General features: G+C 44.7%; 1 protein-coding gene across 1 annotated transcript in view; it reads right to left on the reverse strand.

The window, feature by feature from the left end:
* Positions 1 to 14620, reverse strand: part of Tnn (tenascin N) — a 67074-nt gene that overhangs the window by 1957 nt on the left and 50497 nt on the right. The window contains exons 20-22 of the mRNA XM_032915025.1: positions 10379 to 10475; positions 9396 to 9563; positions 1437 to 1600 (exon numbers count right to left, since the gene is read on the reverse strand). Of these exons, the coding sequence (XP_032770916.1) occupies positions 1437 to 1600; positions 9396 to 9563; positions 10379 to 10475 (429 nt within the window). The remainder of the gene's footprint in view (positions 1 to 1436; positions 1601 to 9395; positions 9564 to 10378; positions 10476 to 14620) is intronic.

Raw genomic sequence — 14620 nt, forward strand, 5'->3', positions numbered from 1 at the left:
AGTAATAAGAATGTGCCTGGATTTGAGAAGTGCTAATATTTACAGAAATATTGGTATGTGTGAGTTCTGGGGCCAGGTGGCTTCCTGAAGGCCAAGACCAGGACTTAAGATTGGAAATTAGAGACCCAAGGCAGGTTTATGGAAGACAGGAGATTGACCATGAATAGGAGAAAAGTGTAATTTTCAAGAAGACAAGAGGGGTCACAGATGTTCTATAGCTGGCCAAGAGTCACTATGATATGCAAGGATCATGGTGGTCCATGAAAGTACAGACAGGAAAGTTTGCAAGAGAGGACACCTCACACACATGGAGCCTTGAACATTGTCCTGACAGAGGGACAAGAATAGGGTACAGAAGACTCTTGGTGGCTTGGGTTAAAGTGGAGCCAAGGCTAAGTCTGACCTAAAACACAACCTGTTTACCTAATGATCAAGGCACAGAGAGAAACAGTCCTGCTATAACAGAGAGGCCACCAGAAAAAACAACCAAGTGACTGACCTTGGATTTAATGTTTATGTTCTCGAATTTTGCATATTGAAATTTTACTGGTCCAATTTGGTAGTATTCAGGGGCAGCTCTCTAAGGTGTCATTTTTAGATGCCCCCTACGATAGAAGAGGAGGAGGTCAGGTGACCTCTCTGTGTGTCATGTGAAGATTTAGCTAGAAAGTGCCTGTCTCCCTGCCAAGTAGCAAGGCTCCATCAAGAATGAATCTGCTGGCGCCATGGTCTTGAATCAGGAAACTCTAGAACTGTAAAACATGCCAGTCTGTTTTTAAACCACCTAACCTGTGGTAGTTCATTACCACAACCCGTTCTATAACAGGGTCTGATTATGAATTAGTAAGGTACATTGATAGCTAGGTATGGTGATGCACAGCTGTAACCCCAATCCTTAGGAGGCTAAGGTAGGAAGACCCAGAGTCCAAGGCCAGCCTAGGCTACATAGCAAGAGTCTGTATAAACAGATGGACAACAACAAAAATTTAGCCAGATGTGGTGGCAGATGACTATAATAACACACACACATGCCTTTAAAAAGTAAAGGCAAGAGGATCAGGAATTTATGGCCATCCTCAGCTCCAAGGCAAGTGTGAAGTCAGCCTGGGTTATAGGAGTTCCACCCTGGCTCTAAAATATTACAAAAGAAACTTAAAAATGAAGTGAGACAGCATGTGATTCACACCATGGCTCTTTATAAATCAGTAACAATGAATCACCCATATGCAGATGAATAGATGTGGGGAAGTGAGACGCACACCATGTAGTGTCTATCATCTGGTGACACCATAAAGCCTGAGGTACAGCCTCCTGACCTGACTGAGAGATTCAGAGAGAGGGGGAAACTACCCCACTCACCTGGGTGGCATCACTTTGGGAGTAGAGACAGGAAAAGTTTATGACAGAAAAGCTGTTCGCTTTTGCCGGCCACTTACCTCACTGTGCTTGGTCTCCCCATATTTGCCATTCGGGTTGGCCAAATGGCAGTTCTTATACCACCAGCCACCATGATGTGTCAGGGCGCAGTTGCTGAGGGCAATATCATTGTCTCTGTCAAAAGTTGTGAACTTCCAACCATTGTGGTAGGTAAGAGCATCCCCTGCAGGAGAGACAAGAAGGGAGTCAGGAGCTGAGAAAAAAGGCCCCAGCAGGAAAAATCTAGGACCAAAACACCAAGGATCCAGTTGTGTATCTCGGGTAACCACAACTAACTCAGAATGGAACAGTGTAGATGAACAGGTTGTCCTTGCTGGCCTGACACTCAAACACCAGCCCCGTTTCTCCATCAACCTCAACAGCATTTTTATTTGGAAGTTCTACCAACACAACAGCAGTCTAACCACCCTTCACTCAATCTAAACACCCTGTGTCCTTCTGAATTTACTACGGTGACCATTCTCCCTGCCGCCCCTGACCCGGAGTCCATGCACTTTGTTTGATGACATACCCTTGATCTAACTTTCTCAAGTCACCCTTCCCACCTCTACACAGCTGCCACCTAGGCCTCTTTTCATCCCTGAGGGTCTGTGTTCACCCAGCAACCTTCCCTCTCACTCCATCTCCCAGGCCCTGTGGGAGAATCTGTTTCATTACCTTAAGCTTAGCATCCTACCTTCCACCATGGAGAAGATGACTCACCCTGCTTGCTGTGCAGACTGGTCACTGGGCTGCCTACATGTGCAACCTCCGACCCCACTGTCTCTACTACTGTGGTGAACAGGTCCATTTGCCCTCTGCCCTCCATTGTTCAAACCCTCACCTCCCTTACAGTCTACCTCAACTCTACTCATCGATCTTCACCCTCTATCCCAGCACACACACATGCACACACACACACACACACACACACACACACACACACATACATGCACAGGCTCACACACATGTGTGCACACACACACAGGCACATGCTCACACACGCACATGCACACACACACTCACACATACACACATGCTCTCTCTCTCTCACACACACACACACACACTCATACATACGTACATGCTCACACACACGTGCACACACTCGCACACTCGCGCACACACACACCTGAACTTCGAGAGCCCTCCTGGGGACGTATGTACAATTTAATGCTTCATTACGTCTTGTCTGGAATCTGCTTTAATTACTTCACTCATATGGCGCCTCTTTCCCCTACCACATTCGTCATCCACTTAGAAGTGTACTTGCTTTTTCAGCTCATAAAAGGCAATAAGAGCCCATATCAATCACAGGCTTAATCAAGTTCCCCTCCTGCAACAATGACTCTCACGTTTACATCTAATTGCTGTGACTCTCACAGGGCTGCAAGGTGGGCTGGACTCTTCCAGATCCCACATGGAAATAAGATGCTAGAGATTCACTTATAACAGCCTAAGGTCCCAGACGCCACAACTGAGATTGCCAAGACTCAAAGGTTGGTCCTCAGACTCTAAAGTGACAATTCCTTCTGAAACACATGTTCCCTGGGACCTTGCACTCCCACAGAGGGCTTCATTCCTACTAGTAAGTGCAGTCTATCTGTGAGATCCTTCAACAATAGTTCGGGAGGCGATCCCCAAAACCTACACCACCGACATTACCTGAGAGCCTACTAAAAGTGCACATTCTAGGGTTAAGCAGGCATACAGAACTGGAAATGGGCATAGGGTGGGAGCGTGCCGTGTGTGCTCCAACAGCCCTTCATGTGGTCCTGGCACAGCTGCAGCTTCATTCAGAGGATGGACACAGCCCCGAGATGGCCGAGCCCCATTCTAGGCTCTGGCAACACAAAGCAGAAGAGGTTCTTGTTCTCGAAAACTCTGTTGGGGTGAGTTAGAGCAGGAGTGGAAAGAGTTCGTAGAGTTGGGGACAGGGACACAAAGGTAACATATGCTTAGGAAGTTCATGGCCCCCAGTTCAGTCTCCAGCATCTCCCGCTCCTCTGGAAAGTTAATAGCTCCTTGTGCAAAGGGAAGTGTGGTGGAGTGAAGGTTTGGCTCATAGGGAGTGGTGCTGTTAGCATGTGTGGCCTTGTTGGAGAAGTCGGGGTGGGCTTTGAAGCTATGCCCATTGTGGAAGAGCCGGTCTTCTCCTGGCTGCCTTTGGAACAGGATATAGAACTCTCAGCTCCTCCGGTGCCATGGTTGCCTGGATGCTGCCATGCTTCCTGTCATGATGATAATGGACTGAACCTCAGAACCTGTAAACCAGCCCCAATTAAATGCTGTCTTTATAAGAGTTGCCTTGGTCATGGTGTCTCTTCACAGCAATGGACACACTAAGACAGGAAGGTAGCAATTTGTCCTTCCAAGTCTGTAAGCTTGATCCCTTCATGCCTCACCCAGCAAAGGCAAGATCCTTTGGTTCTCTGACCAAGATGGCCATGCCTCCATGAGTTCCTTCCAGTCAAAGAAAAAGGCAGGCTGTCGTTTTATTTGTTTACATTTTCTCCTCCCTCCAGATTTCCCGAAGACAGTTAACTACAGCTTGAAATAACATACAATGGCTCCCCTAGTAACATTCTTTTAATAAGCACAGCTTTCCTACATTGAATATGAAGTTTTCAGAGCTAATTTTCCAAGACCCAGACAAATGCTTTCTCGAAGATATCTTCAGTTATCTAACCTTGGACCCTGGACTAGAAAAAGGAAGTGAGCTTTGGAGGGTTGGGAACATTTTTATTATTAATTATTATTATTTCTGCATATGGATTTTCTACCTTTGAGAAACTGAAGCCAAATTATTGTTCAGAGTATAGAAAATGGCTATGCTCATGAATCAGAAAATAACAAGCCCTCACTGAGGTATTATTCTGAATCAATGAGTTTATTTTCCCTAAGTAAAACCAAGTTAATCTGAGTGTGATGGACACTCCTTAACTCCAGAACTCTGGAAGCTAAGGCATAAGAATTGCAAGTTTGAGGCCAGACTGGAATACATCAAGGTTCAAAAACAATGAATTAAAAATTAGTTAAGCCAAAGATGCTTAGAATCCCTCGTATTAGTGTTAGGAGAAACTGTTAAGGAACCCTATTCTAAATGCCCTGTTCTTTGCCTTTGCTGGAAACTGTTCTTCTTGGTTGTGGGTGGAAGGATTATAGAAGGCTCATAGGTCTAAACCCACACTCAAGGTTCAGCCACTGTCTTAACTGGGGTTTCTATCGCTGCGACAAAACACCATGACCAAAAAGCAAGTTGGAAAGGAAAGGAAAGGATTTATTTGGTTTACACTTCCAGATCATAGTTCATCCTTGGACAAAGTCAGGACAGGAACTGAAGAAGAGCTGGAAGCTATAGCCGATGCAGAGACCATAAAGAGTGCTGCTTACTAGCTTGTTTCCTCTGGCTTGCTCAGCCTGACTTTTTATAGATCCCAGGACCACCAGCCCAGGGATGGCACCACCCACCCTCTTGCATTTTGATCGCTAATTGAGAAAATGCCTTGCAGTTGGGTCTCATGGAGGCACTTCCTCAAGGGAGGCTCCTTTCTCTGTGATGACTCTAGCTTGTGTCAAGTTGACACACAAAACCAGCCAGTACAGCCACTGAGCTGGTGACTGTCCATGCCAGCAAAATGTCACTCCGAGTCCCACTTTCCTCCAGTGCTTTATAGTGCAGAAAGAATGATAATGACTCTGCAGCCTCAACCTAAGACCTAAGACCAGGAGAGGCCATAAACATCGCAGACCCTGTGAGTCACATTCAGACAAAGGGCCGGGAGGCTAGGCCTTGGATAATTGTTCCCTGAGATGGAAAGTAGCAAGGAAAGAGTAGGGGTGAGCATCTAGCTTCCCTTTTTCTCCATGAATCTATTAATTCTTTTTTTCCTCAAATGCCAGCCTTTAAAAATCCATTTCAAAATATAGAAAACACTGGCTTTGGGTTATGACAACTCTGTATAGACAATGTCATCCCTGGACTACTAAGTGTTGTTAGAGATCCTCAGTTACATTGCCAAGTGTCCTTGGGAAGAGGACCCATCCCTTGAGCACCTCAGAAGGGCTGAGCCCCATACAAGAGGGGCATGAAATACACTGTAAATAGCTGAGTAGCTCAGCGGAAACTCTGGTAGAGTCTATGTTTGCGTTGCCATCTCTACATAAACGAGCAACATCTCAATGGTCGGACTTATGGGAAAGCCTGTCAGATTTAGCATCAGAAATTACGTTAACATTCCCTTGCCTTGCTGAAGTTACCTTTGGAAGAAGAAGGGGAGTGGGGGAGTGAGAAGGAGGAAGAGGAAAAGGAAGAGGAAGGAGAAGAGGCAGAAGCAGAAGCAAACAAAAGCAGTATTAGTTCAGTGGACGTGAGAAGCTATCGGTCCAGCTGGACACTCTGAGGTGGGGACAAGCTTGAAGCCCCATCTTTCCACCAATGCTGTGCATGTCTGCTGTAATAAAAGCATTAACGAAGCTAGACACGGGAATAGACGGCGCGCATAGAGATAGGAAGACCTTCACCTTCCATTTGAACATCATCTTCTACCCTGTATCTCATCATAGCCAGAAGCTTCCTAGATTTTAAAACCCTCATTAGAACCAAAGCATATACAAGGAAAGTTAAAATGCCACCGATCCCACCGTTGTAATGCAGGACGTAAAGGAGGAGTGATGGTGCACACAGGAAGATTAAATGGCTACCTAAATGCTATGTGATTTGAGAGTCTCCCAAGGCTTCCTATTAAAAAGAAGACATCCTCCACTGGCTGGCCCTATTGGCCTGAACAACCTCAGAACGGGGAATCACCCCCCAGTCACAGTTAAAATGCAAATAAGGAACCTGGGAGAGAATGGCATTAATTTAAGAATATGTTGACTCCCCTGCCCATTAGCATCAGCTCATTTGCGGAATTATGTTAACTAGGCTCTGAAAAGGCAATGTTTAATGGTCCAAGAAGGAAGGGAAAGAAAGGGACAAACTGGGAAGATGGGTCTGAATGAAGTCTCAACCAAGGAGCCAAGAAAGATGCCAGGTTTGGGGGAAACAGGAGGCATGGGAGCTGAAGAGATTTGCCTGACTTCAAACGTTTCCAGGAAGATCTCAGGGATGAGGTGTGTAATACCCGAGACTCTAACCTGAGAGGGAAAGCCTAAGTCTTACTGAAAGCATGAAAGATAGCCAGATAGATTACAGGTGGACTAAGACCAGAGTAGGAGGAGGACCAGATGGGAAACTGAGGGCTGGCCTGCAGGTCCTTTATTATTCCAAATGGTTGGAGAGACTGAAGCCATCAGAAATGCAATCTGACCTCATTTAAAGATGAGATAAGAGTTATTTAATGGGCTCGGTCATCTGAGACAGTGAATTTATGTTATTTTAGTATTAAATTATTATGATTACCGTGTGTGACCGTATATACCTTAATCTCAGCACTCAAGAGGCCAGGACAGGAAGATTACAAGTTGTATGCTAGCCTGAGATATATGATCAGAGCCTGTCTTAAAAAATAATAACCATTCTGATCATTTAAATCATTCTGTAACTACCCTGATAATCATATGAGCAAAGTCCATCTGTGTTTCCCAGTTGTATCCAAGCTGCCTCTTCTTCCTTGAATTAAAAAAGAAAAAGAAAAAGAAAACCAAAAAAAGAAAAATAAACAAGGAAACAAAAAACCAAAAAAATCCTCACTGACTCAACTTGGCCTGAGCAGCTTTAGAAAAGGCGTTATCCGATAGTCAGAGTTAAAGCGTGGATAATGTACCTGGGGAGAGTCGATTAATTTAGAATATGTTGACTCCTTCCAGTCACTTCCCCAGTGGCCTGACTTTCAGCACTGACTCCCATGGCTTGTGTTCCATTTAGAGTCATGCCAGGCAGACCGCCTCTATCCCATAGAGACAGAGAAGGTCTAAGGAAGGAAAAGGCGAATCCGAAGCAAAATGGGCCTTGGTAGCTGCAGTGCCTTTCACTGCAATCACTTTCACCAGAAATAATTATTTTCCCCAGAAATAATTCTTTGCACACTCTTTCCCATGCAATCCCTGCTTAGAGTCCTTGGCCAAGTGCAACCACCTTGGTGACAGGCGCGCACCTGCTCCCCCCAGCACCTTGTCAAACAAACTCCAGATCTATTCCTATTAAGGTATTAAGTATCCACACGCTTACACAGAGAAATCCTGATGGAAATTACATTGTTTTAAAACTCATTAACTCTGTACTAGGCTTTGTGCTAGATACTATGAAATGAGCAAAATTATATTATGGTTTTAAGAAATGAAATTATAGAACTCAAAGAAATTTTCCTGTTATAGAAAGTATTTAATCTCAATCAGAGGCTTCTACCCTGCCTTTGACCATTCAGTTTCCACATAAAAGACACACATTCTATATATTTATAATAAGCCTTATGCACTAGAGCTGGACGGATATCTACCCTCTATATTATTGGTATCTACTTCCCTATCAATAACCCTGTATTAACTTGCCATGTTCCATCTGGGTTACTCTTAACTCTAATCATCATCCCTCATGCTCTCTCTCTCTCTCTCTCTCTCTCTCTCTCTCTCTCTCTCTCTCTCTCTCTCTCTCTCTCTCTTCACGGTCCCTGCCTCTGCCACCAAGCCCAGAAACCAAAAGCCAGCCTATCTTCCGCCCAGCTACAGGCTGTAGGCATCTTTATTCATCAATCAGGGATAACTTGGGGGACAAGGTAACATGTGTCACTTGGGTCTACATGCAGATTCATGTGTCACTTGGGTCTACATGCAGATTCAGTCATCCCTGGGGACAGCCAGACCTTGGGGGACAGTATTTAGCATTGCAATCCATAGCAAAGGACCGAACCTCAACATTTTCCATTCATAGTTGACCATTTCAGATCCTCATCCCAGACCTCAGAGATCCTTGAGGACACAATTTTGAGATGCCCTACATGTCTTCTGGAGTACATGGCAATCTGTTTGCCTTGGGTTAGTCCTCTGTTCCTCCTGGGAGCCCTCAGATGTGGTGAGCCCCTTCCTTTCCTCCCATCTGTGTTTGGCCCTCTGTCTCAGCCAACCCCACCACCATGTCCTCCAGGAAGCTTCCCCTGGCCATGCAGGTCCTTGATGTATCCACCACCCCCATCCTTTAGCTCTTCATTCACCATCCACTTCGTTTGAAAAAGTTGTTCTCCTCTCTTCACGTGCCGTAGAGAAGAAAGACTGTGTCCTATACAGTAAGCTAATTTTGCCAGCAACACATTTAGACATGGTTACACCAAAGCCAGAATCAGAACAAAGGCAGAGAAGCCACAAATATCGTCTTTAAAACGTCAATACCAAAGCAACAACCACAACCACACCCTCCCCTCTTTAAATGTTTGTCAGTATAATCCCAGCATTTCAGCCATGCTGCTTAATTGTGTTCCTTTCGCTGTACAACTGAATATACCACCCACTGGCCAAAGTCCAGTGAGTGGCTAATGGAGGCTAAGAGTCCCTGCCTTTGGCTAAACTGCTCATCTCTGTGTTGTCCCCGATGTGTAAGTTAATGAGATCTAAAGTTCTTACTGCTTGACTCAGTACCTTCATTTTTCTCTTAATTCACATCAAAATGTCACAAAATGTTGCAATAATATACACAAAGAGAGAGAGAGAGAGAGAGAGAGAGAGAGAGAGAGAGAGAGAGAGAGAGAGTATGGAAGTTCACTGAAATCAAAAAAGTACAAATAGTCTAAACTAGGGGAGAATAAAAGGGGAGTCAGGTGCGGGGGCATGGGGGAGAACATACAAAAATCAATCCAGTTCTATGGTTAAAGACTGACCTTACTTTCTTTACCCTCAAGCCCCTTCCGAGAGTATGACCTCCATTGTTAGCAAAGACACCCAACTCTACATAGCAGTCTCCCACAGCCCACATCCATGGCCCATGGCAAACCACTCCTTAGACGACGGTAACGAGGAAGACTCCGGGAGGGGGACATCCCTCTTACCTGCTGTGCCTCTGTATTTCCCAACCGACAGCTTGTACCGCTCTTTGCTGGATGCCACTTGGAAGAAGTCATACACAGCGTAGGCGGATTCATTGGCAGTCTGTAAATCTGCCCTCACCTCATACCGAGTGGTAGTGCCAGTGGTGAGATTATGTAGTTTGTCAAGTCCTAAAAACATGGAATGGAATTCGAATAACCAATCAACTTGTGTGTGTATGAGCTCTCACTGTCTGCATCTGAGACATTCGGAGATAAAAGTCATGTTAGAATTTAATCTTTTCTGCTAATAAAGAGCTTCCCCAACTCTTTCTCCTGGGGTGCTAATGCTCCACCCTTATTTCTTTGGCATGGCAATGCTAATGACTTCGTGGAATACCATCAGATAGGAGAAAGTATATCGTATTGGGGTAATCTGCTCCACCGCAATAGATCAAGTAACCACTCATCCTCAGACCTCAGAGGGGACTCCGTACCTAACTAAGCACAAACATCATCTACTCAAGTAGACACTGAATACCCAGATTCGATTTTTTTTTGAAAAATCATATTTCTGAGTAGATGTTTTATTGGCTATTTAACTCTCTGTGAACATCTGCTCCAAAAGAGAACAGAGGGAAAATGGGCAAAACTAAGGCCCTTAATGTCTGGCTGTACCAGCAGAATTACAGGAACCGCAAGCACATCCTCTTAATGAGAGCCTGAGATCCAAATCAATCAGCTGTCCTTCTACCGTGGTTATAGGAAATCCAGGCCCTGAAACAACTCTGTAGAGCTTAGGTGTGCAGTAAAAGCCATCTCAGGCAGTCCTTCACCCAGCCCTGCTGTGCAAGAACCTTCCCGACAACATGGCCACACCACACAGTGTGCCTGTCCCTTGGGCCTCTCCTTGAAAATGGGAGCGCTTCCTTAAATGGCCTCATCAACTTATCAAGAGGGCTATTGTCCTCCCACAACCCCACCTTCCTGATTCTCAGAGATCATACCAAGCCAGAACTCCTTCATGGGGTCCCCAAAACCTTCTACATAACTCCGCCAACGCTTGAAGAAATCCAGCTGCCCAGTGTTCCGTCTCTGGAAGACCTGAGGAAGAAAATGAATGCTTTGCTTTGCTATTGAACAGATATTACTGAGGGGCAGAGAACTGGTAGTTGTGTTTCCCAGGCGGTCCTGGGAGGCAAGAGAGCAATATGTACCTGCAATACACTGGCCCTGCAATGGTACATCTTAACTTTTAGAAGCAATTTTTATTTAAATCTCAGTATATTGAGTATACTATTACATTAATAAGAATTTTAGGTGAAATATATATTCCAGGTATGAAAATGTATAGGACCTAACAGGGAACACTTCTACTCTTAAGAAATCTTAATCTTAGATCACAGAAAAGCTTGAGAGAGCTGGTAATAAGTTGCTAGTAGTTGGTTGTGTAGGACAGAAGATTCCAGATCTTTGCTGCCTGTGCATATAACCATCGACCATTCAACTCACTTGGAGCATGATCTTTTATCATCCACTGAAATAATTTGAAAGCAGGAATTATTTTTATTCTCAAGAATCCTAACACAGCAAGCGTTTAGTATTTATGGAACAGCAGAAGTTCACCCAACAAGTATTTATTGCGCATCTCCCATATAGTACAAACTCTGCGAGGTGATGGGCAAAATGGATAAAACAGAAATGGTTCCTGTCCGAATGGAGCAAACATTCCAGTAAACAAGATAGACATGAATTAGGTAATCAAACAAGTAAGAATTCAACTAAACCAATGGTAAGAGCTATGAGGGAAAGATACAGTGAGGCCGCACCTAAGAAAGCCAGCAGGACTCTTCTGGGAAGTATCGGAGGCCTGCGGGGTAAGCAGGAGCAACAAGAAGAGAAAGGAAGGCTGGGGTGTCTGTAATTCTGGGTGCCCGTCACAGAGAACTAGAAGAGGCTGGAAAATAGGCAAAGGTTGACCTTGGTGGGATTCAGTTTAGTTGAGGATGTTGGCCCATTGTAAAAAGCAATGGTAAATTTGGAGGACTCAGCAGGAAACAGTTTTCCCCAGATTCTTCTGGCTACAGTGTAGAGAACAGCCAACCAGGGGCAAGAGTAGAAGACACGGTAACTAGTTTGAAGAGCACTGTACTGTGCTGTTCACAAGGGATGGTAAGTTAGACAAGAAGCTACCCTGAGGATAGACACATGTCAGCAGAAGGTAAACTTGGTAGACTGTGACAAAGGGAGTCGATGCCGAGAGTTCATGCACACACGAGTTGATTGATTATTGGAATTTCAGCCCGTGTTTTTAGAAACTGAACAACCCCACCACAGGTAGTCCTGTACTATAGGAGTTTGGGTTGCAGAACTGGATAAGTATTTACTCAGCTGTTCTTGCAGAAGGAAGATTCTGAGAGGGACAGCCTTTGTAAGTATATGAAGCTTACTTGGGGACACTGTGGGTTGGGGTTTATTTGTCTTCCTTTCTTTTTAGCTGTTCTGGGAATCAAATGCAGGGTCTTGTGTGTGATAGGCAAGGGTCCTACTACTGAGTTACATCCCTGGACCAGTATTAATTCTTTCCGAAGTTTCCTGGTGAAGAAGGGTTTCACATAGACAGCTGAAGATGTTAGGGTGCTGACAAGAGACCTAGGCTTGGTCTCTAGGGTAGAAGTGTATGTGGGGGAAATGGTAGGAATTCACCAAGTCCTATTTCACTCTCCTAGTCCCAAGAGCACACAATGTTTCTCAGCTTCCTCTTCAGTTAAGTAAGAGGAATGTGACTATTCCTAGCCCAAAGGCTGTAAGTGGGAAGACCAGAGTAGGCAGGGTCCTCCATGCTGTCTTCCACTGACATGTACTGTGGTAAAAGCTGCATGTTGCAGTGGCCCAGCCACAAAATGGAAGCATCCTGAACTGCTGAGATGGCACTCAGAAGTGACTGCATGTGTATTATTAGAGCAAAGGAATGGGAGGGTGGCTCGTCATTGTTACTGCCATTGAACCATGCTGTCCTAATGAGCAAAGATCCACTGAGACTCAGAGTGAAGGCACAGGGAAGGATACTGCCATATACGAAGAAAGTCAGAACTGAGGAGAGAGGGGCACGGAATCAATCCTTGAAGACCTCCAATATTCTCCTGGGCATGGATGGTTTCATTAAGGAGAGAGGAAACAGCTAGGAACACAGAAAGGAAACTAAAAAATAAAGTGTAATCACAAAAGCCACAGAGAACTGAGGGTCAGTAGTACCCAGTACTGATGAAGGATGAAGGGTTGTAAGATCAAAACTCCTTGGGATTTAGTGACATGGGAATTCCCAGTTACGTCAGCAAGGGCTGTGTTAGAGAGAGGACAGAAGCCAGGCTGCGATGGGCTGAGGAGTAAATGGAAAATGAGAAATAGAGATTTGATTCTATTTCAGAAAGACGAGCTGCTTTGCATGCCAAAAAAGATCTCTACTCCAGAAGAAAAGGCCTCTTCCCCCTTAGAGTAAATCAGACTCCTTTATATGAGATAAACTCAAAAACTTTCCCAAACCCAAACACACCTGCACGCAGTATTGAAAAGAGCAATGCGTATTATTCCACTTGAGCTTGAGACCAAGCTAAAAGCCATGGGGGCCCACTCAGTGATGATTAGCAACCACTTTCCAAAGTCTAGACCTGCATCTCTACCTATGCTTTCCTTGGACTGCCCTAAAGGAAGAAGACCCCACATGACACTCTGTGATCCGTAACCTTGAATCTGGTAAAGTAAGCCCAAAGCTCGTACAATCTTTCCACTTTTCTCTAGCAGTGAGAAGTGCTGAAGTCACACGTGGCAGCTCTCACCATTAACTCCCTTCAGCACCGTCACAGCTTTGTGGCTGAGGAGGTGCTGAACAAAGACACCCATGGGAAGAAAATGTCCCCGGCTCCAAGTCAGCCACAGACACTTCCTGGCACGGGAGATAGTGAGTCAGTCACTTTGGTTTCTGATCTCAGCCAGCTCACTATAAAGCAGAGAGGAATGGAGAAGAGAAGTCTGACCCAGCGTTTCTGGGAAGGCTAGATGGAATGGTCTGCAGCCTCCAAAAATGTCCCGTAAATGGGCATACGCTGATGAGAAGAATTTAGGGAAAATCACAGGGAGCCGTTACACACAGTGGCAACACTGCTAATTTGCACACTGTTCTAATGCTCCTTTTCATTTGTTAAAGCTTCCCCCACTTGGTTTGGGGTTGGTTGGGTCATGTTTGTTTGTTTGATTTTTTTTTCCTTCATTCTGAATTTATTTACATACTTGCATAACAACCGTTTACTGGACATCTAATGAATGTTGGCTCTGAGGCAAAAAAATAGCAATGCCATTTCACAGATGGCAAACGCCAAGAAAACTATCCACGTCCATACAACCATTTGGTGGCTCAAACAAGGATAATACATAGTCCAATCTTTTGATCAGAAAGTTTGAGAGACCCGGCTCTCCCAGGTCTATTTCCTCAGTAGTACATCTGAAGACTTAGATTTGTTTCCTAGTAAGGAGCCCGTGTCAACCCTGCTCTCAGATTCTTCTTGTTTCACAGTAGAATCCTAGGCTGGACATGCTACTGACATCCCTTATGTTTCTATCCACTGCGTTAAATAGCATTCCCACCACAAGGCTAGGATTGATTTTGAACCTGCCTTTCTAATGAAATATGCAATACCAATTTCTCTATCTCTGGTGAGCATGTTTGGGGTTTGGGGTTTTGTTGTTCTGCTTTGTTTTGTAAAATGCCCCAGTAAGTCCAGGCTGGTCTCAAACTCATACATAGCCTAGGATGATCTTGAACTTCTAATCCCTTTGCCTCTGCCTTCCATATGCTAGCATACAATCGTGTACCTCCACATCTAGTTTTCTGTGGTACCAGACAACAATCCCAGGACTTTGAGCATGCCAGACAAGCACTTTACCAACTGAGCCACAACTACAGCCCAAGCTTCGTGTCTCTGAACCGTCAGGTCAAGGTATGACTAGGCCCTCCTGACTCTGGAGCTTAAATGAGGCCTTCATTTAATAAGGTCAGCAAGTCAGACAGCAGCAGCGCCTGGCACATACAGGTAACAGTAAGTCGCTATTATGTCTTAATAATTGTTGATTTGCATTGTATTAGATCATATTTTAAGTATACTGACCCAGATACATAATTTATACATTCGATCAGATGGCTTTGATTGAGGCTAAAAATAGTAAAAGGAGATAAATCTTAAGAGGTGGTAAAA

This window comes from Rattus rattus, chromosome 10 (assembly GCF_011064425.1).
Source record: "Rattus rattus isolate New Zealand chromosome 10, Rrattus_CSIRO_v1, whole genome shotgun sequence".
In the NCBI taxonomy this organism is placed as follows: domain Eukaryota; kingdom Metazoa; phylum Chordata; class Mammalia; order Rodentia; family Muridae; genus Rattus; species Rattus rattus.